Source organism: Pteropus medius, unplaced genomic scaffold (assembly GCF_902729225.1).
Source record: "Pteropus medius unplaced genomic scaffold, Ma_sr-lr_union100, whole genome shotgun sequence".
Lineage (NCBI taxonomy): Eukaryota > Metazoa > Chordata > Mammalia > Chiroptera > Pteropodidae > Pteropus > Pteropus medius.
The window spans coordinates 661,970-687,046 of record NW_024342645.1 but is presented as its reverse complement, the minus strand read 5'-3'; the positions used below and the strand labels follow the sequence as shown (position 1 = coordinate 687,046).

Here is a 25,077-nt window from a genome sequence, read left to right as displayed (position 1 = left end):
TCCCTGACCATCTTCTCACTCTAAAAGATCTTCGCTTTCAACTTTGGAGCACTTAAAATTCTTTCATCAATTCTCTGGAGAGTTCTCTGAAAGCGATTATCTAAAATTTCTGAATTCCTATCTAAATCTATTGAGTTCCGACAACGAACCTGAGTCTGGTAAGAAACGGGCTCATGGAGATTACCCGAGGTCACACTCTTAGGATGTAGTGGGCCCCTGATTAGAATTTAAGGTTTACTCTGGGCCAGGTACTTTAACTACTTCGCCTATTTTGTTTTAACTGTCCCCAACAGTCTGACCACAAGTTAAATGTTCAAATTGTGCTTCTTGAGGACTGCATTAATTTCTTACAGAAAATACTGTGTTCTCCTACTAGACCTTTCCCAGACTGTGAACAACTCGGGAACAGTGATTGGTACCAGGAGGCACTCACTAAAAACTGGCTTGTTGAAGGCCGTCAGTTAAGAAGGGAACACACAAAACCAGCCACTAAAGGGCGCTCTCTCGCCCAAGCGCCAACGTAATGCAAAGGGTTAAGTCTAAATCCTTGGGGGTGCACTTGCCTTCCGGCGACGCGGAGACGCAGGCGGAGGCCCCGCACCACCTAGGGCGCATGCGCACAAGACAGCTGGCAGCGCCCAACCCTATGGCGGCTCCAGCTTCGTTTCAGGTAGAGGAAGGTGTGCGGGGGAGGGGCTTCTCCTGAGGGCAGGGCTGGAGGGGAAGTCTGAGGTCCTGGGTTTTCTTTGGTGGAGCCTCAACGAAGGTTGCCCCCACTTCTGATACAACCCAAATCTGTTCCTGCGGCTGCTCCTTCTGGAGTGGGGGGCAATTTTGGGGTCTGGGGACCAAGGCACTGCCCGTGACCAGCCCATGCCTGCTTGTTTTTGTCACTTTTCAGTCCTGTATCTCCGCACCAATCCAGCTCCTGCATTCGTGCTCCGATCAGTTCCAAGCCCGAGGCTGGTGTTCTGGGTAGCTTGAGGACACGGAGTTGGGCAGATTCCGAGAACCCGCCGCCTCTCTCCCTCCTCTCCCTTCTCGCCGCCGGGCCCCACCATGTCTGGCTGAGCCACTCGGCGCCTGAAGCGGGGCCTCCAGGAGACTACGTGTGATCTTCTGCTCGGCTCGCGCCTACGCCTTCTGCTCCATTTGCTTTCCCAGCCGAGCGGAAAAGCCGGGGGAACATGTTGCCCGGGCCCTGGGAAGCAGGGCGGTTGGGCACTGACCCCTGAAGTCTGCGGGTACGTCTTCTCGCTCGCAGGCAGTCCAGTCACCCACCCTGCAACCCCTAGTCAGCCAGACGGGAGCCCGCACTGATGTCACGGTAAAAGGAATCAAAGGCAACTGAGTGACCCTAGCACAACCCCTGCCCTTGTGGGGCTTTCAGTGTGACACTATGGGTCCTGAACTGGGAAGTTCCCCCTTTCTTACAATTTTGCAACTATCGGTAAAAATTTACACCCCAGTGGGTACTAAGATTGAGAGTTACAGGGCTTGAGGTCAGCTCTAGAAGACTTGGAAGTGGGGTTTTTAGGATACGTGTAGAAACTAACCCAGCACTAGTGCAGTGCCTGGCAACCAGTATACCCTCAATAAACCTTCCTTGAATGAATAAGGAAGTGACAGAGAGCAGGGCTAGAGAGGCAGCTCTACTCATCCCACCCTTGCCTCCCCTGGGTTCATGCAGACCAAAGTAATTAGGTTGAGCCTTTAATCACAGCTGATTTCACAGGCGGGGCAAACAAGGAAGAGTAGGGAAAGGCAGAAATCCTGGGGACACAAGATGCTGGCCTGGCTCACAGACACTGCCTCCCTCTGGGACCCTCTCCAGCCCCCACAGCTCTGCCATCAATAATCTGTTTTCTTGTCGCCCTCAGGACACTGGGTTCCCTAGGAGCCGCCCCAGGCTTAATGATTGTCCAGAAGGTGGCTATAAAGGGAGCTTGAGAGGCTGGGTGGAGGAGGGAGCAGAAAAAGCCTAACTCAGCAGATCTAGGCACAGAGAGCCACAAGCAGGAGCTGTGGTGAGAGGCTCCGTGTCCTGGCCAGTAGGGCCTGCTGGCTTCCACCATGGTGGCCCGAGGCTATGGCTATTATCGCATTGTGATCTTCTCGGCCATGTTCGGAGGCTACAGCTTGTATTACTTCAACCGCAAGACCTTCTCTTTTGTCATGCCGTCTTTGGTGGAGGAGATCCCCCTGGACAAGGATGACTTGGGTGAGCCGTGGAAGAGCAGGGTGGTGGGCCCAGGGGCATAGGACCAGCAGGATAAGATGGGTTTTTGTGGCAGTGTGGTGTGTACAGGCATGTCAAGTGTGTGGAGTGTCTGCACAACAGAGGCTGGGGTACAGTCTCCATGTGCCAGATGAAGAGGCTCTGTGATCCATGTACATGGTTGTACATGGGTGAAGGATTCTGGAGTATGATCCATATATATCTGAGGAGGGTTGCTTATCTGATGTGTCTGTGTGTGCCTGTGACCCACATGTATCCCCAGAGGCACTGTTTATGCTGAGAATATTTAGGGAGGTTCTGAGTAGTTTCCACATCTATGTGGGTACATGCTAAGATCTCAGGGTGCATGCTGGTCCCTGACATCGCGAGCGCTGGGGACTGGGGAGTTGGCACAATGACTTCATATGGCCTAGCAGGAGGAATAAGGTCCCTGACTCCAAATCTAAGCCCTTTGTCCCATGTTCAAAGGTGGGGCAACAGAACTGCCAGAGGCCCTGGGTTGGCATCCAGCGTGAGGGGGAAATCAGGCATGTGTAAATCCCAGGGAGGGGAGCTGCTTTGTCCTGCTTCCTTCTTGCCCCCTGACAGCTGTGACTGGAACTCTCCAAGAGGCTGAAAAGTCATGGGTCAGCCTGGGGCTAATGCTGATGGTGAGGCAGGAGGAGTAGTAGGGCTCCCTGAACAAGTATCATTGGATTCCAGTACAGTCTCCTCCTATTCCTCATGAAAGGAAGCTGTCTCACACTGCCAGGCACCTCTACCCACCTGACCCCATGCTTCCTCCACCCCTTGTGTGCTTTTGCCCTGGCCCCTAACCCCCTCTGGTACCTGACAGATGTCCTTTGCTCCTCTCCCCTGCAGGGCTCATCACTAGCAGCCAGTCTGCAGCTTATGCCATCAGCAAGTTTGTGAGCGGAGTACTTTCTGACCAGATGAGTGCTCGCTGGCTCTTCTCTTCTGGGTTGCTCCTGGTTGGCCTGGTCAATGTAGTCTTTTCCTGGAGCTCCACAGTGCCTGTCTTCGCTGCTCTCTGGTTCCTCAATGGCCTGGCACAGGGGCTGGGCTGGCCCCCTTGTGGGAAGGTCCTGCGGAAGGTGAGTGTCTGCTCCCAAGAAGCCTGTTTAGAATGGCCTAGACCAGCGGTCCCCGACCTTTTTGGCACCAGGGACTGGTGCTCTTATGAGAATCTAATGCCTGATGATCTGAGGTGGAGCTGAGGCAGTGACGCTAGTGCAGGGGAGCAGCTGCAAGTACAGATGAAGCTTTGCTTGCTCACCTACCACTCACTTCCTGCTGTGTGGCCTGTTTTCTAACAGGCCACGGACCAGTACCTATCTGTGACCTGGGGGTTGGGGACCCCTTGCCTAGAGGATACCTGAAGAGCATGTGGAACCACCGGCACCTCCACCCCCAACCCAGAGCAGGTTCCTCAGGAGTCCCAGTCCAGATCCTATTGCTTGTCAAGATATTTTAGGAGCCTGAACACAGTGGGATCAGGTGGCAGATGAGGGAAATGGCCTTGCCAAGAAGTGCCCTCTCCTTCATCTTTGTAATGTGAGATTCTGAGTCTGCCCCACTTGATCCCCTCCTTCAACATGGACTGTAGGCTGGGCACCTACTCTGTCTCCCTCTGCCCCACAGTGGTTTGAGCCATCTCAGTTTGGCACTTGGTGGGCCATCCTGTCAACCAGCATGAACCTGGCTGGAGGACTGGGCCCTATTCTGGCAACCATCCTCGCCCAGAGCTATAGCTGGCGCAGCACGCTGGCCCTGTCTGGGGCACTGTGCGTGGTTGTTTCCTTCCTCTGTCTCCTGCTCATCTACAATGAACCTGTTGATGTTGGACTCCGAAACCTGGACTCTCCCCCCTCCAATGGCAAGAAGGGTGAGCACCCACATAAGCTGACCACTTGGCAGCTTTCATCATTCATTTGGCAGACTTTCATTGAGGACTGGCTGTATGCCTGGCCCTGTCCTAGCCAATGGATGTAGGGGGACGGTGGTGATGGAAAGTGGGTTGGGAGTAGATAAAACTCAATCCCAAGAGATAGTACCAGACAAGTGGCAGAGCCAACAAATTCTATGATCCATATTATATTCTGGTCCTTCCTTACAACAGAGCCAGACTTCCCTGTCCTGGACTGCATCCTAAGCCTAAGTGGCTTGTGCGCCTTCCTCCATCCACCCTGGTCCTCAGTATCTTTTTCATTTGTTGAGGTTTACAATGGAGGGGAAAGGGCAGAGCAGTGGCTGAGGGACTACCTTCCTGCTGATCTCTGACTGTTTAGGTGGACTCTGCTCCTGGGGCTGGTTAATGAGTGGTGGGGGCTCAGTGGGGGTAGGGCAGCAGAAGGAGAACCTGAGGCCTGGCTTCCTCCCACCCCAGGCTCCTTGAAGGAAGAGAGTACCTTACAGGAGCTACTTCTGTCTCCCTACCTGTGGATACTCTCCACTGGCTACCTTGTGGTGTTTGGAGTAAAGACCTGCTGTACTGACTGGGGCCAGTTCTTCCTTATCCAGGAGAAAGGACAGTCAGCCCTCGTGGGTAAGATGAGTGTTGGGACAAGGGTGGGCATAGGGAGCAGGAATCAATGCAGGGGATGGAACATTCAGGCCCATTTCCTTTTATCCTCTTTCTTCTTTCCCTAAGGCTGGGCACTACTCAGGCAGCTGTGACCAGTCACCCTTGGGGACTCTGTACCTCTCTGGGTTTAAGCCAATCTGGGACAACCCCAATGTGTAACACCCACCTTTCCTTTCCCTCTTCCCACCACAACTCCCACTGCAGGTAGCTCCTACATGAGTGCCCTGGAGGTTGGGGGCCTTGTAGGCAGCATTGCAGCTGGTTACCTGTCAGACCGGGCCATGGCAAAGGTGAGTGGGCAGAAGGAACAGGAAGGAGGAAGATCCCTTTAAATCTTCCCAGCACAACTGGGACAGGCATCAGAGAGGTGGGAGCCCTAGGGCACAGGGAGGTTGACATATGCTGGTTTAAAATGGGTGAGGTGGGAACGAGTCCAGGCTACTCTGCTGGGGATGTGGAGACAAAGCTTTTGGGGAAAGGGTTTTAACTGATGTCAAGGAGAGTCAGAATATCTCTCAGCCTAGTAATGAGCTTCTACACAGCCCTAGGAAAACAGGTTGGGAAGGGATGGGGTGCAGCTTACCAGCACATATCCTGAGCCTGCCCCAAGTGGAGGAAGGGATACAGTGGAGTTTGGCCTCAGAACATAATGAGCAGGTCCCAGGGCCTCCCAGAGCTGCTTGGGCCAAGAACTGTGGTGGGATTGCCAAAGACCTGTCAGCAGAGGCCTGCTGTGTCAGAGTCCAGGCGTGGGGGTTCTCTGCTGCTCTTAGGGCTTGACATTGCTGAACTATCTCCACAGGCAGGGCTCTCCATCCATGGGAACCCTCGCCATGGCCTGTTGCTGTTCATGATGGCTGGCATGACAGTGTCCATGTATCTCTTACGGGTAACCGTGACCAGTGACTCCTCCAAGGTAAATACAGAGGGCCTGGCCCAGGACAGGCACAAGGATCAGAAAGCAAGGACCAATGACTCAGTCTCCTCCCTGGCCCAGGACTTTCTCTGCTTCTCAGATTTCCCTTTTCAATTGTTTTTACCTCAGTTTCTCTCCTTTGTACTTTGGTGCCTCTCGACTCTGGGCCTGGTTTTCTTCTCTTCCCTATGCTCCTCTAGGATGCTGCTTTCTGGACTCCGGCTCTTCACCCTCTTGCTGAGCTCACAGGCTTTAAAGAACACGAGGTGCCTTATCTTTATCTCTGATTTCTCTCTTGGTTTCTCTCACCTTTATCCTACCCATTTTGCCTTGGCCCTTGCCAGTTCAGCTTGCATACATCAAGACAGCATCTAACTAACTTGTAGGGATGGCTTCTCTATCTCCTTTACCTACCCGCACAGGCCCTTAGGTTGCCTCAGTTTGGCACTCCTCCAGCTCTGCACTGTCAATTGTATTGGGAAGTAGGATGAGGGAGGTCATTATTTCCTTACTACAACTATTTGTTCCTGGGGGCCAAACATTCCTCTCTTCTCTGACAGGTGTAAGTAGGTGGGCTTTCTCACTCTAAATGCTACCCTGCACTGCCATTGCAGCTCTGGATCCTGGTGTTGGGAGCTGTGTTTGGTTTCTCCTCTTATGGTCCCATTGCCTTGTTCGGAGTTATAGCCAATGAGAGTGCCCCTCCCAACTTGTGTGGCACCTCCCATGCCATTGTTGGACTCATGGCCAATGGTAAGTGGTATCCTCTAGAGTCTGTACTTCATCCCCACATAAGAGAGTTAGAGGCTGGGGCAGGCTCTAACCTCACAAATGACTCGGGCTTCCCCCTCCTCTGTGGCAGTGGGCGGCTTTCTGGCTGGGTTGCCCTTCAGCACCATTGCCAAGCACTACAACTGGAACACAGCCTTCTGGGTGGCTGAAGTGATCTGCACAGCCAGTACAGCTGCCTTCTTCCTCCTACGAAACATCCGCACCAAGATGGGCCGAGTGCCCAAGAAGGCTGAGTGAAGACAGTGCAGGCTCCAGAGCATCCTTTCACCTGTGGCCTTTTACCTGCACAGGGTGGGGAGAAGAGGGAGGGGGCTGCTTTGGTTAGCATTGAACCTTTGACTTCCCTTTTCTCTAGCCTAGGTGGCACGGAAGTTATCAGTGCTAATGAGGTCCCAGCTCTCCATCCTATGCTCATATTTAAAAGACTATCTTTGTTTTTAAGACTCCATTAGCTCCTATTTCCTGCCTTTTAAACAGGATACCCCAGCAGTCAGGGAGTCTCCTATACCTTTCTTCTTTCCTGGGCTCTGCCCCTCCCCCATGCCACCCCATCCTCACCTGAAGTGAGGCTCCTCCTACAGCTGCAGGGCACCAAAGGCCACTGCCTTCTGTCCTAGGGCTTCTTAGCAGGGGGCAACTGCTATTGCCAATATCTCAGGCTCCAGGGGAAGAGATGAGGCCATCACTCTCACCATTACCCAGGGTACAATAGCGGGGTATGGCTGGGAGTGTAGTAAGACTTGTTATAGATTAAAACTAGATTTGATACTCAATGCTGTCAGTGAATTATTTTTTTCAAGAGATAATATGAGTCAGAGAGAACTTTTTTTGGAAAATACTTTTTCAGTGCCTATTCTTTCCACCCCAAAAGTGAGGGACTTCCATTTCCCTGGAATGAGAAAGCTGACACGGACTCATTTAAGTTCACATCTCTTCTGCCTTCAACTTAACACTGTATAATTCAATGATCATTTCAGAGATGAAGTTTTTGGGTGTCAGGAAGATTAAATAACTTTATGGAGGGAGGCAGTATAACCTTGGCTGAAAGTGTAGTTGGAAAGCCTGGGTTCAAACTCAGGCTGTAACTAGCTTTGAGTCTTGGAGGCACAAAATTACCTTGCTAAATCTCTTACCTGTAACAGAATGTGCCCCCTAAGGTTTGGGTGAGGATTAAATGAGATAAAGCAGTAAAGCCTGGCTATAAACACTTGATAAATGTTCCATCATCATTACCACCACCACCACCACCCCCACCCTAGTAATGTAGGGAGGAGGCAAGAGAACGTTAAATGAAGCTATATTCAATATGATGATCAACCCTAGAGCCAGACCACCAGGAAATCTGCAGAAGGAAGATTTCTGCTGGGATTGCTAACAACCCATTCCCCACACCATGAAGGAAAAAGTCTTTTGGTGGCACCTGCACAAAATAAAATCATTCACTCCCTATGGCTAAAACATGGGGAACCTACTGATCAAAGGCTGGGAACTGCCAGCAGGCCTTTCCCACTACATACTTTCTCACTCTTTGCCCATATCAAAGGAAAACTAAAGAATGATATATAAACTGAATTCCTCTAACACTCAAGGTCCCTCTCAGTGTCTTCAATGTCTCACTGTCCCCAACTCTACTGTCTGTTCCTGTGTTTCTCTTAGACTCTCTGCCTCTGAGAGACTACCACACTCTATGAGCATTACCCCTTCTCTAATAAACTTTCCTTTTGACTGACTTTGGCATTTAAATTCTTTCTTGCGCTCAGCCAAGAACCCTTTTCTCTCTCCTTGCAGGGCTTGAGCTCACCGCCCCTCCTCCCTCCCCCACCGCAGCCAACTTGGGGGAATTTACCGTCCTATCACTGGGAAGTCAGTAGCAATTATGAAACCAGACCTAAGGCTCCTGATTCAAAGTCCCATGTTTATTCATTTAATGAACATATTTGTTTTGTTTTCTACTAGAGTATCTTATCTTCCTAATATTCCCTTTTCATTCCTATTTCCCCTCCTGGGCCTTTTCTCCAAAATCACCAATTAGGACAGCAAACACAGATCAAAGGAATGTTTATTACAGCATTTATGGGCCTACCTCCTCCATAAATAAATCTGTACAGAGTTGGGAAGTAGAATCACGATAGATACAGTAGGGAAAACAGCATGGTATTAAGGCTCGGGGATCAGTATGTCATCAGGCTCAGCACCCTCCCATTTTTAAAGGCGCCAACAAGGCTGCTGGGCTCTCCACTGGAGTAGAAACAGCAGAACCCTTGCGGCAGAATCTCTCAGAATTTGATGGCGGTGGTGGTGGAGTCCTCTGCAGGTTCAGCCTATGACCCAGGTCCAAAAGTTCCAGCTTTCTCTGCCACCTCTAGGGCTAACTTCAGGTTCTGGTCAAACAGCTCACACCTACACCAGGTCCAAGAGGCACAAATAAGGACAAAGTATGAGGCCTAAGGCTCTATCCCCACTTTAAGTTCAGAGGCAGAGCCAGTGAAGAGCCTGCTTGAAGAACATAAACCCCAAGGAAAGTTTGGTTTCTTAAAGTAATAGGCTAAACACTGTATGCCTAGTGTAATTGAAAAAAATTATTTAAAAGAAGTAAAAGTATACTCACTTTTATTTAAAAATGATTCTATCACACTTCAAAATGACTTTAGGGAAGAGCACACAGGGAAGGGCACAGAGGCTTTGATATGGGGAGTGGGACAACCTACCTGATAGGCATTTCCAGGGAGTAGAATGGATTCTTGAGGGCAAAGTCTGAGTAAATCTCATAAATCTTCCGGAGAAGAGAATCTATTCCAGCTTGCCTAGGGTCTGCCAGCACCACAAACTTGATCCCTGGAGAGGGACCAGGCATGGTTATCAAAGGGTAGCATATACAGCAAATAATGTCATCCTGTGTTTGTCCAGCACTCTCAATTTTGCAAAGCACTTTCATAAGCCCATTATCATTTTATCCTTACTGCTCTGCAAAGCAGGAAAGGCAAGATTTTAAATCTATAGGTGAGACCAGAGAATTGAAGTGACTTTATCATGTCACCCAGCTGACTGAGGCCAGGCTTTGAGTTCTAGCTCTGTCACTTACTTCTAGTCTTGGGGTCCCTCAGCAGAAAGTGCCAAGCAGGGGACAAACTCAGGCAATTTTCAATTATCTGCATTAAAAGAGTGACACTCATGATCCAAAGGTAATTTCTATTTGGCATTCAAACTTCATTTTGGAACAACACAACTTCCAAAATGTGTGCAACATGAGATAACATGAAGGCGAGTTTTACTTGAGCACTGGATAACCAAGGCTGAGCATGCTGGGTGGTGTGGACAAAAATCAGCGTCAGATTAAATACTAGCTTTGGATTCACAAAACAAATAAATAGATGTGTCTGTGTAACTGCCCCAGAAAAAGCTACCTCTCCCCACCAATGCTTACCAAAGCTGTCTTTGGCCTATCTCTTCCCCCAACCTGCCCCAATGCATCCCTTTGGCCTATCTGGAAATACAAACCTGTTAGTGTCTGGAAGCAGTGTAGTTTGAATGTGTCTGTCTCCAACATCTCGATGCCTGAGCTGCCCTGCTCAGGAGACAGCTGGGAGCCGATTGCGAACAGCCTATTTACAAAGGAGGCAAAGCTGGGAATGCATCCCACTGCCCTAAAGGAGGAGTGCCTCCTAAACTTTTCCACTGAAGTAATGTTATCTGCTGAGTTCACATTACAGCGTAAGTCAGTGAGAAGAGGCAGTGTGAATTGCCTAGCAGCAGTATCAAAATTTCTTTCAAATTCACTTGAATTCTGCATGGATTTTATAGCAGGTCCTCGAATAACATCATTTTATTAAAACATTGATAAGGTACTGTAGGAACTTAAGTCTTGTTCATATCAATTAGCCTATGGTAAAATTGGTTTCCTTATAGAGTTGACACTTGAACATGGGTTTGAATCACGCAGGTTCACTTAAACAACATTCCCCCCCCCCATAATTCTCCCATAGATATAGTCAGCCTTCTATATCCCCGGGTTTTGCATCCAAAGATTCAACCAACCTTGGATCAAAAACACTATTTTTGACCTGTGATTGGGAACTGGATGCAGAAGGCAGATTGTGCTACACCACTTTATATAAGGAACTTGAGCATCCACAGATTTTGGTATCTGCAGGAGTCCTGGAACCAATCCCTGGCAGATACCAAGGGGTGACTGTAGTTGTTTTCAGGGAGTCAAAAGTTATATGTGTGAGTCATGCCCCTAATCCACTCCTTGTTCAAGTGATAACTGTAGTTTCTTTTGCTTAAAGTTGTAGAACCTATCCAAGAGGTTAAATGAGGGCTTGCTGTACATCTATACTTTGCTATAAAACATATTACATAGAAAACTTTGGGTAAAATTAACACTGGGAATGTGCCACGGTTACTTACCCCAAGGCTATGCATACCCATCTCATTTGGTAGTGGAAAGCAGGAAAAGATCTTAAAGATCACTTAGTTCAAATGCCTTACTATGAAGATGAAGAAAGTAAGGCTCGAAGAGCTGACTTAAGCAAGATCACACCACTGCCAGTATTACCTAAAACCTAAACATATTGAAGTTCTTTTTTTTCTTTTCATAATACAAAAACTGACGATTTAAAAGGCTGAGAAAGGTACACACTGCCGCTCAGGAGACTGCCCATAGAAGCACATTAACCCAGCCGGCCTAAGAGCCGAATTCAGGCCAATAAGCACTAGGTAGCGTTGGGGGACTTACGAGTGGAACATTGAGGCCAACATGAGTTTCTCATTGGAGGTGAGACGGGGCCGGCCGAATCGAATAGACACCGGGTAGTTAGCAGGGTTGCTTAGGTACTCCAGCACTTCTTTCCCATCGGCTGTGTACTTGCCATTCACGTCCATGCCATTGATGGCCAGCACTGCGTGGCCCACTGCAAAGGGAGGCAAGGGTCAAGGAAGCCCCATCCTGCAGATTCCAGGAATAACGGACCCGGCTCCACTCCCTCGCCCTCTGCTACGAGACACCAGCCTACTTCCGCAGTACCGGACCCGCCCCCGAGCACAGCCCACCCCGGATTCCGTCGCGCTGGCCGAAAGCAACCAGTACACGCTCATCATGTAGCTTGAGGAGCAGATCAAGAGGGTAACTGAAAGTTTTTTCAGCCTCGGCCCGTGGCGCGTAGCTGTCCAATTGGTAAATCAGTCCGCCAGCTTTGTTCACCACGTAGACACTGAAAATCGCCATGGCTGCTGCCGCGGCTCAGACACTGGAAATTGGCCCGGCCCTGCCCCGGAACTGCAGTCGCGGAACCACCCCACCACCTCTCACTTCCCCCTCCCAGCCCCGACGCGCCGCCAACTGCGGCGCTTGCGCACTTGAGGCAACACGTTTGGGTGTAACGCTGGAAAACCAGTTGCCAGGACGCGGGAGGTTGTTTTCCGTCTTTCTTTCCAGGTTCTTAATGCTAAGAAATAGCAACGTGTGACTGCTTCACAACTAGTGACAAAGCCGAGTAAGGCGAGGACTATGTTAAGGGCGTGCAGAGAAGGAACGCGAGCCTCCGTCTGTTAGCTTCAGCCAGAGGCGGGCCCTCGAACGTCCTCTGCGGGGCTCCGCCCCTTACCCCGGAAGCACTCGCCGAGAGTGGAGGTTTCTGGGCCTGTTCGCGAGCAGCGCTTCCTTTTTGTCCGACATCTTAGCGAGGCTGCGGTGGTAGCAACAGCTTTCGGAAATTCGTTATGGTAAGCTCAGCGGTGTGAAGCCGGCACGGTTCTGAGAGCCGGGTAGTGCTAGGGCACTGTTGAGGCTCCATCGGAGGGAGGGCTCCCAGAACTGCCGTGCTACAGCTCAAGGCAGGAGGGGTATTCACCCATGTGCTCTGTTAGTGGAGTTCGGGCTAGGCTGAGTGCAGTAGTAGGGGGAGCATGGGGCTGCCTTATGAGCTGGCTCCATTCCCGCTTCTCTTCAACAGCCGCCCAAAGACGACAAGAAGAAGAAAGATGCCGGAAAGTCGGCCAAGAAGGACAAAGACCCAGTGAACAAATCTGGGGGCAAGGCCAAAAAGAAGGTAGGAGGCCCTCTAAGAGAGGGAAAAGTAGGGGCGCCCGTCGCATAGCTATAGTAATAGGTGATGTACATAACAAACGGCTTTTAACGTCAAAGTTTATGCTCTTCACCACCATTCTCACTTTTTCTCATTTGGACAATGGGGCGATACCTACTATTTGGAAATTAAACAAGTGTCTATAAAGCATTTGTTCTGGTGCCTAGCACATAATTAGTCCTATGACGCTCATCCATATTGGAAAGCCTCAAAGATACTATTTTCTGTCTAATTTATCTGATGCCATTAAGGGTAACCAGGGTCTCTTATTTTGTATCTTGGTTTTCTAATTATTTGAAGCTTAATTTGCATAGTTTATGTTAATTTTTAGTTTCGTAAGGTTCCACAGGCCAAGGAAGAGAGCCACCTTTCAGTATTGCCCTACTAACAAGAGAGATTTTTCTGACAGTGTTTGGGAGGAAAAGTGATTCTTCCAGTAACACTCACTCTTTTCCCCTTTTTGTGAGCAGAAGTGGTCCAAAGGCAAAGTTCGGGACAAGCTTAATAACCTAGTCTTGTTTGACAAAGCGACATATGACAAACTCTGTAAGGAAGTTCCCAACTATAAGCTTATAACCCCAGCTGTTGTCTCTGAGAGACTGAAGATCCGAGGCTCCTTGGCCAGGGCAGCCCTTCAGGAGCTCCTTAGTAAAGGTGAGAGGGGTATATTCTGGTATGGTTTGCACATTAAATTGGCTTAATTATGTTAGCCATCTTAAATATTTTTGTTGGAATTTTTAAAAATATGCTTAGGCTGACCAGTGGTAAATAATATAATTCTAACATGTCACCCCTAGGGTAGACTCTCAAGCAGCCATTTTTTCTGTGGCAGTTTGTTGAAGCTGTCTGTGGTGCCTCATATGGATATAGTGGATTTTATAGTAAAGTGTGAGGGTGGCCATCCCAAGAGCAGGTAATGGGCCCCTCATTAGAAAGGATAAGTAAAATTAGATTATCGTCAAGAACTGTAGACATGTCTTTGTTACTCAGCATTTGTTTTGGGGAGTGATATAAAACTCACTTTCTAGTGTCTGTTAAGTATCTCATAGTACTACTATGAAAACCTTACCCTTTTTTCTTAGGGCTTATTAAATTAGTTTCAAAGCACAGAGCTCAAGTAATTTACACCAGAAACACCAAGGGTGGAGATGCCCCAGCTGCTGGTGAAGATGCATGAACAACAGGTAAGAGATCATGGTGTAGGAAGTGTATGTCTCCTTTTACAAAGCTCTATACTGATTCTTTTTTCAATTTTTTTTACAGGTCTCACCAACTGTACATTTTGAAAAATAAAAGTTTATTACATCAAATAAGTGGGTATGTCTGTTTTCTAAGGGCAGTTTACAAGGATTATAGGGTATGGGTTTCTTAAGTTGGTTGAATAAGTTATCATGAAACCATTAGATTGTTTTCTTGATGTGACTGTTTCTTGCTGCAGTTTCAGTTTTGAATTGATGCCTGAAAGGAAGTGAAAGGTTAACAGGACAGGGTGAGATCTCCAAAGGGGGAAGTGGTGGGCTGGGGTCCTGGACCCATACCTGGATTGCCAGCGGCGTCCATTATTCCAAACCCGGCCAAAAGAGGGCAGCCAGCCTGCACTAGTGTTGGAGTTGTGATCAAAGTTGGCTCCAACTCTGTCTGGGGGGAGTTTCTTCAATTTTTGTTTTTCCTCTACAATGATAAGTAAATAATTTTCTGAGTAGGGAGATTTAAAGAACCCAATGCCATTCCTGATTTAGTTTACTTACTCTCTTTAAGAAATTCTTCATAGGAAGGTCCTATTTGTTGATTCCAAGAGCTATACTCATCTTGAACCATCCAAGGAGGTGTGGCACCTGGAAAAGACCCATTAAACAAAAAATAAGGCACTTTAAAAACTTTTTTAACTTGCAGGCTATTGTGAAATATGACCTAGCTCTAAACTCTTACCTGAGAACTGGAAATGTTCAAAAGTCCAGGAATTATGGACCATGGGAGTTGAGAGGTCCCTAGGCTTTATTTAAAGCACATACATTACATGTGGATGCTGATATTTATATATTGAGGCATGAATGGATATATGTGTGTACTTTTTGTTCTTTCAGCAGGGTTTTTTTTTTTTTTTGAGATTTATCTATTGCACGTGTCAATAGTTCCTTTGTTGAGTACTATTCCATTGTTCGTTTGTCTGGTACTACAAATCTGCTATGACAGTTTGTGTATAAGCCTTTGTGTAGATAGACTTGCTTTTCTCTTAGAATGGCTGGATCATAATGTTTAACTTTTTAAGAAATCGCTGAACTGTTTTCCAAAGTGGTTGTGCCATTTTACATTGCCACCAGCAGTGAGTCTTCCTCCACAGACATGGTCAGTCTTTAATTTTAGCCATTCTCATGAACATCTTTTTTATATGCCTTTGAGGTTTGAGAGCTCTTCATATATTCAGGATACAAGTCCTTTATTAGACAGTGATTTTTTTTAAAATTCTCATCCCCCTCCTACCTTTTGATAACCATCAGCTTGTTCTCTATAGCAGTGTGTCTATTTCTGTTCATTTGTTTTAGGTTCCACTTATAAGTGAGATGATATGTTTGTCTTTTCTCGGACTTCACTTAGCATAACACCCTCTAGGTATATCCATGTCTCAGGATTTCATTTTCTATTGCTGAATATCCACATCTTTATCCATTTGCTGATGGACATCGAGATTGCCGTTAATACTTTATCTTAATCTACTTTAAAAAATAAATCACAGTTTGAGAAATACTGCCATGGGCTTTCCTTACCTGAGTGAATGTTACCAACTCCTGGTGTGTCCTGTAGTTGGAAATGGAAAAAAAATCCTGGATAAGAAAGCCAGATGATAGGATACTCATAGCTAGAAAAGGCAAACTTAATAGAGATGGATGGAACCAGTGCCACGATGCTAATTCTGCACCCCACTGATGTTAAATCTTAAAAGCATAGTAAATCATTGGATGTCCTATACTCAAGAGAGTCATGGTCTTAATAGTGAAGATGTGCCTAGTACATGCCTGATAAAAACCTTTTCTCACAGCATACATATTGTTGGGGAAGAAAATTACGTACAAATTACATCGACAACTTTTTATATGGTACTACATCCATTTATAACAGACTACCTCAGATAAGTCTTCCATGAAAATGACATTTGAGTTAAAGGCTGAAGGAAGGTAAGCATATTTAAGGCAATGCAACTATATGTGCAAAAGTAAGAAGCACAATATGGCTGGAGTATAGAATATAAGCAGATGATGATGCAATAATTTTGTTTGGGACAGGATTGCATGAGGGAGTAGGAACTGTTCCAAGGTGGAACAGAGGCCAACTTGTACTCAGGTAAAATAGACCTGACAAGATATGGGAGGTAGAGAAGATAAAGATTTGCATCTACAGTTACTGGGAATATAATGGGAGTTTGTTTCAGGTATACAATACTATAGAATAATGTAGCAAGAGAAAAGCCTGCAGAGACAACAGGAATGGTCAGAATAAGTTAAAAAAAAAAAAAGATGGGTATCCCGGGATCTGAAGGGGGAATTGGCTCTTTCCTGGCTGGCTTATCCATTGTACCTGATGGCCAATGAATGTCAGAGGCTGTCCTGTTACCATCCAATCAAACTCGGGGGCTGGTGGCAGGTCCAAGTATGAGGGCTGCTGTGAGGTGGAGGCTACTTGGCTGAAAAAGACAAACAGCAGCCAGGCTGGCAGATGAGGTCTTTGAGCTATGAGGACAGCAAAGATTAGATTTATTCCCATTTCCCAAACAAAAAGTTACAGAATGCTCTAAAAGATGTCAAATTCCAAGAAGAGATTCCATAACAATCATACCTGTTTGCTCCTTTCCAGCTTCCAGGTGCCGAAGAGCCCTCTTCTGGGTCTGGCACTGCCTGAAGCTGAGTTTGATTCAGGAAAAACAAGTGTCTAGGATGCTTAACTGCCTAGGCTAGGCTCCCACCCTCCAGAAAGAGGCATAAGGAGAGTACTGCCCATCCCTCCCAGTCCTGCCCACATCTCCACTGACAAGGCCTGCCCCCTGGTGGACAGGTAAGGGAATTTAAGCAGAGTAGACGAAGTGTGGTGTCCTCTTAGAGCTGGGAGGTGAAATGCTGGATCTGGGAGAACCAGGGATAAGTGGATTTGGATACTGCTCTGGTTCCTTCGAGGGAAACCAACCTCTAAGACAGACCGAACCACCTCCTGCCGGCTGTGCTCCACCTTACGAATCTGAGCTGCCATCTGTGGGAGAGAGGCTGCTTAGATAGGTATAAGATCATGGGGGCTTGGTCCTTCAGAGGCCTTTCCTTTAACTTACCTCTTTGATCACCTCATCCTCTTTTTCCTCATAGGAATCCAAACCTTTCACCATGGATTTCTTGAATCTTAAAAAAAAATGGCAAGTCAGCCTAGATCCCCAGGCCTTGCCAGTTGTGAAAATATACCTAGTTTTCAAACTCACAGAAATAAAGCACAGAGAATACCTGTGTACCTCTCATCCAGATTCACTGTTTAATATTTTGCCATTCTGGCTCACTTCTTTTATACACATTTCCTTTTTGCCAAAATAAAAATGGGTTTTAGACATCATGAGAGTTAACTAAATATTTCAGTATGCATATCCTGAGAATGAGAACAGTCTGAAACCATTATCACATTTAAGAAAATCAATTATTCATTTTAATGTCCAAATTATCCTGTGTGTGGCTAGTGAGAATCCCTTCAAACTAGCTCCTTGGTCCTCTGGATCACTCTATTAATATGAGCACAAGATATTCCAGGCTCACCATGTATTTTCCCTGCTCCAAACCTGAAATCAACCATTTCTCCAATGAGATCTGGTTTCTTTTAGTAGAAAGTAGTATTTAGAAGGAAAGAGCTGAGTGTTAGTACTAAATTCTTATTGGTGGTCTACAGGTGTCATGCTTCTAGCTCTTTCAGAGGACAGAGCTTTGATTTTATTAAAAATTTATAATGATACCTCCCCAATCAATTCCTTCCATTCTTTACTGGTATCTTCCTTCTGCCACACTGAAAACTCTGGTTCCCAACAATGTCAATAGACAGTCACTGCACTGGGGTTTAAGGGTTACGAACCTATACAGTTGAAAGTCCACGTATAACTATAATGGGCCCGTGTGGATTCCCGAATGGGAGTTGACCCTTGAACAACGTGGGTTTGAATTGCGCAGGTCAATTGAAAAAGTCTGTAAGTGGACTTTTCAAACCCAAATTGTTCAAGGATCAAATGTACTTACAGTTTTATCCTACAATACACACAAAAAAGTATCAATAATAGCAATACCACTATCAACAATAAAACTAAGCAAAGCTCAAGATTTCTTTGCAGTTCTTTAGTCCTTAAAAAATTAATATCCTAAGGATATAATCAAGTAAATTTTGTTCAAAAGTTACTTGAATTCTTATTCTTTTGTTTCCTATCAATTTGATAATTAAGAAAATTCATCTTTGCAATCAATTTTAGCATGTTTTCTGACCTAATTTTAGTATATAAAACATTTATGTAGGGAAATGGCTGTACCACAGTGCCCTGGCAGCTTTGCACATATCCATACAGGCAAAGCCTTGAACGGCAGCTTATCAATCTTGGCTGAACACGTTTGTGATCCAAAACACAACAGGATGGGAGGCCTGAAAAGAGCTGCTATGAGGCCTCTCCCACCTGCCTATCTCCTCAAGGGGCTGTCATGAGACAGTTTCTCATCAGCTCCTGGGTTCTGATGAGGTATGGGGCTTTCTGCTACCCCCCACCCCAGAGCAGAGCTTCAGATTTTACAAAACCATGTAGCTGCAGTTTACATTTGCCATCTCTTTTCTGCTCAACTATCCCTATTCAACCACCAAAACCCATACCTAGCTGGGTCAGGGTCACATGAAGAGTGAGTGCTTTTTGTCCTCGGATACCCTCTCCTCTCAATCTGAACCACAGGTTTGAAGGCAAGGTAGTGGGATTTAGGCATTTCTTATCATTCTCTCATTATTCTCCACACTGAGTAGAAGGGAATAATAGATACTATGAGTTTTTCTGTAACTTTGGCTTTGGGATCCCCTTGAGTTCCACATCCTATAATTTCAATATGGTCCCAATAAAAGTGGTGTCATGAAGCTACCTGTGTCCTTTTCCTGAGGTAGTCTGGGCTCACATGTGTGCTGACCAGCTTTCTGCACTTCAGTTTCTAAGGGTCTTCCAGAGGCCAGTTAAAATTGAGTCTAAAACTATTAAAAGTGGGTACTGGGTGAACATCAGTTTTTTGCACATTATAAACAATCTCTCATGTTCCTAAAGGACCTTAGTATTCTCTGTGCTACACATTTAAGTAGTTGATTATAGTCAATTTTTACTATATACTGTTTTCTATTTGCTAAATGTATTGTAAATCCCACCCCCAACTAGATTATAAACCTTTCAAAGACTCACACTTCTTTTGTGTCCAATATAATGCCTACTAGAATAATGAGTGCAATGAAGGCAATACTTATGAAGTCCTTATTAACTTTCCAATTAATAAAGGAAGCTCCTGTACTTGACACAGATCCAGAATTCATACTCTGCTACTTCATTTTTCAAAAGCAGTGATTTACCGTGCATAATCTTGGGGGGAGATGAGAAACTTCTCTTTCATGTGGACTTCAGCCTTGTTCTCCCACCAAAATCTGTTGGTTGCTTTCTTGTGCTCTGGGCTGAGAATGGAGAGAATGAAGAATCTCAATGATAGATTATAAAATATTACTCGGATATCTAAGCACTACATAAATAACTGTAAACATCAGTATTTCTGCTTCTGGGCAAGGTTCAGAGAGAAATACTGTTATTAGTCTCTTCCAGAATTCCAGTCTCTCTCTACCAATATAAATATGAGAATCTGAGAGGTGATGAGAGGTAACCTTGAATCAGCTGGCTTTCCTAGTTAGACCACCAACACCATGGGGGACCATGGCAACCATAAGCCCTCTATCCCTAAAGATAGGCAGTCCACCCTGCACAGGTCACAAAAGCGTTCTTCCTCTAGCTCACCCTAAATCCACCTTCCCATAAACGTATGCAAACGCTGGATGAGGCTCCCAGCCCCTATCTCACCTGGCCAGATGCTCCAGCAGCCCCCCGTGCAGCACGGTCAGGTTTCCGTGGCTCAGGTGTTTCCGCACCTCACAGCTGCAGCACAGGCACCAACAGCACCGCTCGTGCTCCGGCACGTAACGCTCGACCTGAGCTGTGCGGATGGCCTTGCGGGCCGCCTCCACCTGCGCAGAAGAGAGTGTAACGCGAGGCCAAGTAGAAACCTGAACTGGACCCCCAAATCCCAACCCGTCAGGCCCTCATGCACCGCCCGCATCCCCGCTCCCAGGCCGTCTGCGGTCCCCTCCAACCTCCAGTCCGCACCTGGGGCAGAAGCCGATCCAAAGCCACCTTCAGGTGCCGCTGGTGCTTGCGACTGTAGACGTGACCGCGACCACAGAAGAAGGTCTGTCGGCACAGACAGCATCGCTGCGCGGGCGCCATCAGCAAAGGGCTAGGTAAACACGACGTACTGCGGTTCCTACGCTCTCCCGTGACTCCTGACCCCTCGGGGGCGGGGCGAACGCAGAGGCTCCCTCGCGGCCCCCAGCGACTGGCAGGCGCCACTGCAAACCCTTCTGCGGCTGTGCGGATCCTTGCCCTGGCTCCCTCTCTATGTGCAAACACATCTTGTCATCAGTATACCCAAATGCTGCTAGCTAGAAAAAGTGGTCAGCCTGCTGTGCAAGAAAGAGCGCACGCAACAGTTCGGTGAAACTGAAGGATCAAAGCCACACACGCGTCGGGGCACTGACAAGGACCTGTATTGGACGATGTAGCAAATCATAACTAGTATTTATAGGGTGCTCACTGTGTGTCTAGAGCTTTACATTAACTACCTCACTTCATCCTCACAATAACCCTATGTAGTGTACTATTATCGGCATTTTACAAGCGGGAAAACAGGCATGGGGGAGGAAGTAACTGTGTGGAAAGCTGCACAGGTGTTGTTAACCAGTGGAGGCAGCATCTTGGGCCCAGTGCTCTTCAGTACCAGCAGACTATAAGAAACACATGCTGTGGGTGGCCATAACCTAAGACCTAATCACAGTCATATCCCACAGAGGTGTTCTGAGCATTGCTCCTGTAAAGCTGTAAAGGGAAAGCTATAAAGGCTACTAAATCATTGCTGAGGGTTAGCAGACATTTTTAATCTGTAAAAGTGCTAATCTAGTGGAATTTTTATTAATTCTTTTAACCCACTTCTCTTAGAATCAGCAGCCTCCTGTCTGTCCTCCTCCCTTAAGCCTTAAGGCCTAAGGTGAATTGCTTCTTTTCACCACAGAAATCCTCAGGTTGTGATCTCCACCCTAGAGTTCCTTGACAGAAGCTTGGGGCCTAGCCTTGCCCTAAATCAAAGAATGAACAGACAGAGCTGGCAGAGTCCCGGACTTCTCTTAGGTTTGTTACCAGTACTGGTGCATTAACCTGGATGGGCTACAATGTCTGTAGGTATATCCACAGTCAACCCCATAATTTGGGCCTAGAAAGTAGCCAGACTCCCCTTCAGATCTTGACTTCCTGTTGAACCTTCCCTTTAGACTCAAGCTTCTGCCAGTTGTGGTCCATTGTGATAACCCTTGCAACATTCAATTCTTTGACCTCCCATCATTCCCCTCGCAGAGTTAATCCTGGACTTTGTTCACCCAAAAAGGTTACTTCTCTGAATCCAAACTCTGAAGTTCTACTCTGACCGACACCATCTTCCACCCTTCCATGTAACCTTATCTTTCATCTTACAGGAAGACCTCCATTACTGAAGATAACTATTCTTACACACTCAGAGAATTTTTCAGCATCTGCCAGATGATTTGCTCTAGGCCAGTGGTTTTCAAAGTGTGGTCTCCATATCAGCAGCATCAGCAAATGGGAGCTTGTTAGAAATACAAATTCTTGGGCCCCACCCCAGACCTACTGAATCAGGATCTCTGGTGAGGCCCAGCCATCTGTCCTTAATGAGCCCTTTAGGTGATTCTGGTGCTCAATCAAGTTTAAAAATCACTGGTTTAGATCTTAGGTCCTGTTGGCTTTGCTTTACCCACTGGATCCTAGGAATATTTTCACCACATTCCCATGGCAACTTATTACTTCACTTGACTTTCCAAGACTACTCATTCTGTCAAACCACAATTGCGATTCAACCCAGCCATCTGTTTCCCACATTTGTTTCAAAGCTGCTTAGAATAGTCTACACTATCTGCTTCAACTTCTGCTAACTTCTTAGCCTTCTGCAATTTTGCTTTTGAAACTGTTTTCCTAAGGTTCTCCATCACCAAATATTCATTCAGCTGCCATCTGAACTCGACTTGTGGGAAATGGAATTGAACATCTTCCTCTTCAGAACATCCCCTATTTTCATCCTCCTAGTGAATAATACCAAGAAAAAGCCTAGAGTTTGGGTGTGAGTTATCTTTGACACTCCCTTGTATTAAGTCCCCCTATCCACCCTGCATAAGTTGTTTTATTGGATTTCTGAGATGCTTAAAGTCTATTTTCCACTTTTTATACTCATAGAGCATATCTTATTTTAATTCCCTTCCTTTCTTGCTTGGATTCATGTAAAATCTTTCTAACTGGTTTCCAAGTGTCTGGTCTATTTCAGCTCCATTTATCTTCCAGACTCTGGTCTTAAGAAAGCTCTAAAATTACTATACTGATAAATGCCTCTAAATTGCCTTCAGGAACAAAATCTAAACTTCCCAGCATGACTTTCAAAATCTTTTACAATATGATTCCCAAGTTCCTTTTCAGCCTGGTCTCCTGCCACTCCCCTCCTCCTTCCCTGACCTCCTCACACACTTCTCCAGGCAATACAGATGGTCCCTGACTTAACGATGGTTCAATTTAGGATTTAAAAACTTTTTAATTTTATGATGGTGCAAAAGCAATACAAATTCAGTAGAAACCATACTTGGAATTTTGAACATCGATCTTTTCCAAGACTAGAGATATTTGGCACAATACTGTCATGACCCTGGGCAGCGGGGCAGCGAGCCGCAGCTCCCAGTCAGCCACATGATTGCAAGGGTAAACAATTGGTACTTTATAGTGTAGTGTTAAATGCATTAAATCCAGCTTATGATGTTTTTCACTCATAAGTTGAGGAGCATCTGTATTCCAGCAGTCCTATTGCTCCTATGCACTTTAGCATCTTCAACCCTTGGATCCATCTACCTGATAAATTCTTTCTATAAGGTTCTGAAATATGAACTAGATTGGAATTTCCATGAGGCTGGTGACTTTGCCTGACACATGGTAAGCTCTCAATCCATTCGTAAACTCTCATATCAATTCATTATTGAATGAATGAATTGTCACACCTTTTGTGAAGACTTCCAGAGTTGTCAATATCTTTTGCTAATCCCGTCATCATTTTTGTTTAGTAGTCAGTTGAAAACCCAATAGTTGAAAAGCTCCTCAAGTGCAGGGACTGTCTTGTTCATATCTGAATTCCTAGAACGCTAGCATAAAGTGGTCTTCTATGCATGTTTGTCAAATTAGGTTAAAACTATTAAAACTACAGGCACCCAGGATTAAGATACTGTTGGGGTGGGAATTTATGCAAGGAAGGAGACTAGGAAGCATGCAGCTAACAGCCTGATAATTAACAATATCAAACTACAAAACAAGCTAATGGGTAGTTTTATTTATTTAACAATTGAAAAAAGTAATTTCTTGTCAGAAACAAAACAAAAAAACCAGAGGCTATAAAGATATCTCTTGCCACCTCCAATCTCCAAAGATGACTATTGCTATTTGATACCTATATTCCTTAAGACATTTGCCATGCTTAGACAACATATTTAGAAATATGAATAATTTCTGTTACATTTGGAATCATATTGAATACGTTTTTTTTCCCCACCAAAAACATATTGTGGATATCTATGTCAGTAGATAGAGCATGATTTATATATTATCTGTATTCCAATGACTCTCAAATGTATTTACATCTTCAGCTCAGACTTACCAACTCCAGACTTATAACAATTACCTACTTGACATAATCATCCTGGCATTTCAGATTTTAATAGAACTGCTTAAAGCCACTGCTCCTACAGGCTTCCTCTCCTCATCATTCACCGAATTGCTCAAACCAAAAACTTGAGTAATTCTTTTCTGTATCCAGTTAATCCTGTTGACTTGATTCTACCTCCAAGGTTCATCATCAGATCAGTCTGCTTCTCTCCATTTCTACTGCCACTGCTACTACTCCTGGACTACTGCAATTACCTCCTAACAGGTCTTCCTGCTTCTATGTTTGCCCCACTACAAGCCACTTTCAATGAGTGGCTAAGCATGATTTAAAAAATAAGATCAGGTTATGTCAGTCTACAGCCATGCCACCCTGAACATGCCTGATATTGTCTGATCTCGGAAGAAAAGCAGGGTCGGGCCTAGTTTGTTCTTGGATGGGAGACCACCTAGGAATACCAGGTGCTGTAAGCATTAAATAAATAAATAAATAAATAAATAAATAAATAAATAAATAAATAAATAAATAAATAAATAGATAAATAAAAAAAATAAAATCAGGTTATGTCAGTTACTTCAATCATTTCCCACTGTTCTAGGAAAAAATCCCTTAATATAGCCCTAAAAAGACCTGCATGATCTAGTCCCTGCCACTCTCCCTAGCCTCACCTTGGATTTTTCTCCTCTTGCTTGCTTATCATATTCTGTCTGCCATGGCCTTATCCCCATTCTCTCAACAGGTCAAGGTGAGGAGGTCTCTACCTCCTAGGCTTTGTCCATTCTGTTCCTTCTACTAGAACCATTTTCCTTCCCATTTTTCAGCCTGAAAACTCATTATATAGGTCTCAGTTAAAATGTCTTTCTTAGAAAGGCCTTCTCTGACCTCTCCAATCTAGATACTTATATTGTTTTCTCTCACAATAACCTAGATTTACCTTATTATCATTGTTCATTATTAGTGTGTCTGGTTAATATGTCTTTCCATCTAGACTGAAAACTCTGTGAGGACCCATTTGGGGTTTCACTGTATCCCTAGCACCTGGCACAGGGCCTAGCATATTGAAAACTCAAAACAAATAATTGTCGAAGAGGAAGTGAAGGTAGGACTATAATATTCTCTCAGAGGGCAAAATGGGTAAAGGCAGATTTTTCTCAGGGTCACTTTTTCCACAAAGACTATTTTGTTTTGTTCCTTCCTTCTGACCTGCTTCCTTTTGGGATCTGCTTGCACTTAAACCAGACATGGACAAGAACATGGACAGGGATAAGGATACACACAAAATGCAGATGAGGTGGACAAGTTGAGGCCAAATCAGATGAAACTCTCTCCTTCCTGGGAGCTGGATAGACCAGGGTGGTAGGAGAGGGGGCTTTTCTTGCAGAGTACTGAGTGGGCCCAGGGCTAATGACACT

The 25,077-nt window shown here is 45.8% G+C and overlaps 4 protein-coding genes and 1 pseudogene across 8 annotated transcripts; 3 read left to right on the top strand and 2 right to left on the bottom strand.

Moving 5' to 3' along the window:
• The first annotated feature begins 576 nt into the window (after positions 1 to 576).
• SLC37A4 (solute carrier family 37 member 4) lies at positions 577 to 8,260 on the top strand. 4 transcript variants are annotated; one of them, XM_039866591.1, is made up of 10 exons: positions 577 to 670; positions 902 to 1,244; positions 1,881 to 2,221; positions 3,101 to 3,333; positions 3,881 to 4,124; positions 4,626 to 4,784; positions 5,028 to 5,113; positions 5,626 to 5,739; positions 6,354 to 6,492; positions 6,602 to 8,260. In XM_039866591.1, exons 3-10 carry the CDS (start codon positions 2,074 to 2,076, stop codon positions 6,766 to 6,768), a joined length of 1,290 nt encoding a protein of 429 aa, XP_039722525.1. In that variant the 5' UTR covers positions 577 to 670; positions 902 to 1,244; positions 1,881 to 2,073; the 3' UTR covers positions 6,769 to 8,260. The 4 variants fall into 4 exon arrangements, with proteins under 4 accessions (XP_039722525.1, XP_039722528.1, XP_039722527.1 ...); XM_039866594.1 differs by lacking the exon at positions 6,354 to 6,492; XM_039866593.1 differs by lacking the exon at positions 1,881 to 2,221 and having other exon boundaries at positions 6,602 to 7,288.
• Positions 8,261 to 8,572: 312 nt separating this feature from the next.
• TRAPPC4 (trafficking protein particle complex subunit 4) lies at positions 8,573 to 11,808 on the bottom strand. The gene is made up of 5 exons (XM_039866598.1): positions 11,581 to 11,808; positions 11,267 to 11,441; positions 10,030 to 10,133; positions 9,240 to 9,366; positions 8,573 to 8,931 (listed from the first exon to the last, which is right to left on the bottom strand). Exons 1-5 carry the CDS (start codon positions 11,753 to 11,755, stop codon positions 8,853 to 8,855), a joined length of 660 nt encoding a protein of 219 aa, XP_039722532.1. The 5' UTR covers positions 11,756 to 11,808; the 3' UTR covers positions 8,573 to 8,852.
• Positions 11,809 to 12,022: 214 nt separating this feature from the next.
• On the top strand, positions 12,023 to 13,924 carry RPS25 (ribosomal protein S25). The gene is made up of 5 exons (XM_039866599.1): positions 12,023 to 12,252; positions 12,483 to 12,578; positions 13,085 to 13,268; positions 13,697 to 13,798; positions 13,878 to 13,924. The coding sequence occupies exons 1-4, from the start codon at positions 12,250 to 12,252 to the stop codon at positions 13,789 to 13,791; spliced, it is 378 nt and encodes a 125-aa protein (XP_039722533.1). The 5' UTR covers positions 12,023 to 12,249; the 3' UTR covers positions 13,792 to 13,798; positions 13,878 to 13,924.
• CENATAC (centrosomal AT-AC splicing factor) lies at positions 13,891 to 20,203 on the bottom strand. 2 transcript variants are annotated; one of them, XM_039866596.1, is made up of 11 exons: positions 20,014 to 20,200; positions 19,711 to 19,874; positions 19,215 to 19,313; positions 16,930 to 16,996; positions 16,791 to 16,853; positions 16,446 to 16,510; positions 16,188 to 16,293; positions 15,380 to 15,410; positions 14,363 to 14,449; positions 14,153 to 14,285; positions 13,891 to 14,072 (listed from the first exon to the last, which is right to left on the bottom strand). In XM_039866596.1, the coding sequence occupies exons 1-11, from the start codon at positions 20,131 to 20,133 to the stop codon at positions 14,015 to 14,017; spliced, it is 993 nt and encodes a 330-aa protein (XP_039722530.1). In that variant the 5' UTR covers positions 20,134 to 20,200; the 3' UTR covers positions 13,891 to 14,014. The 2 variants fall into 2 exon arrangements, with proteins under 2 accessions (XP_039722530.1, XP_039722529.1); XM_039866595.1 differs by having other exon boundaries at positions 13,891 to 14,285; positions 20,014 to 20,203.
• Positions 20,204 to 24,019: 3,816 nt separating this feature from the next.
• Positions 24,020 to 24,138, top strand: LOC120605731 (uncharacterized; annotated as a pseudogene).
• The last annotated feature ends 939 nt before the right edge of the window (positions 24,139 to 25,077 follow it).

Excerpts from the sequence above, each read along its gene's own strand:
- CENATAC (XM_039866595.1), bottom strand. The coding sequence starts at position 20,133 with ATGGCGCCCGCGCAGCGATGCTGTCTGTGCCGACAGACCTTCTTCTGT. Across the intron at positions 16,997-19,214 it reads TCCCCCCAAGATTATGCACG|ATTCAAGAAATCCATGGTGA; the intron begins GTAAATCACTGC and ends TTTTTTTTTAAG. Across the intron at positions 14,450-15,379 it reads AGTTGGTAACATTCACTCAG|GTGCCACACCTCCTTGGATG; the intron begins GTAAGGAAAGCC and ends GGTCTTTTCCAG.
- RPS25 (XM_039866599.1), top strand. Across the intron at positions 12,579-13,084 it reads GGGGCAAGGCCAAAAAGAAG|AAGTGGTCCAAAGGCAAAGT; the intron begins GTAGGAGGCCCT and ends TTTTGTGAGCAG. Across the intron at positions 13,269-13,696 it reads TCAGGAGCTCCTTAGTAAAG|GGCTTATTAAATTAGTTTCA; the intron begins GTGAGAGGGGTA and ends CTTTTTTCTTAG.
- SLC37A4 (XM_039866591.1), top strand. The coding sequence starts at position 2,074 with ATGGTGGCCCGAGGCTATGGCTATTATCGCATTGTGATCTTCTCGGCC. Across the intron at positions 4,785-5,027 it reads AGGACAGTCAGCCCTCGTGG|GTAGCTCCTACATGAGTGCC; the intron begins GTAAGATGAGTG and ends CTCCCACTGCAG. Across the intron at positions 6,493-6,601 it reads TGTTGGACTCATGGCCAATG|TGGGCGGCTTTCTGGCTGGG; the intron begins GTAAGTGGTATC and ends CCTCTGTGGCAG.
- TRAPPC4 (XM_039866598.1), bottom strand. The coding sequence starts at position 11,755 with ATGGCGATTTTCAGTGTCTACGTGGTGAACAAAGCTGGCGGACTGATT. Across the intron at positions 11,442-11,580 it reads CCAGCGCGACGGAATCCGGG|TGGGCCACGCAGTGCTGGCC; the intron begins GTGGGCTGTGCT and ends CTCCCTTTGCAG. Across the intron at positions 10,134-11,266 it reads TTGGCCTCAATGTTCCACTC|GCTGTTCGCAATCGGCTCCC; the intron begins GTAAGTCCCCCA and ends CTTTGTAAATAG.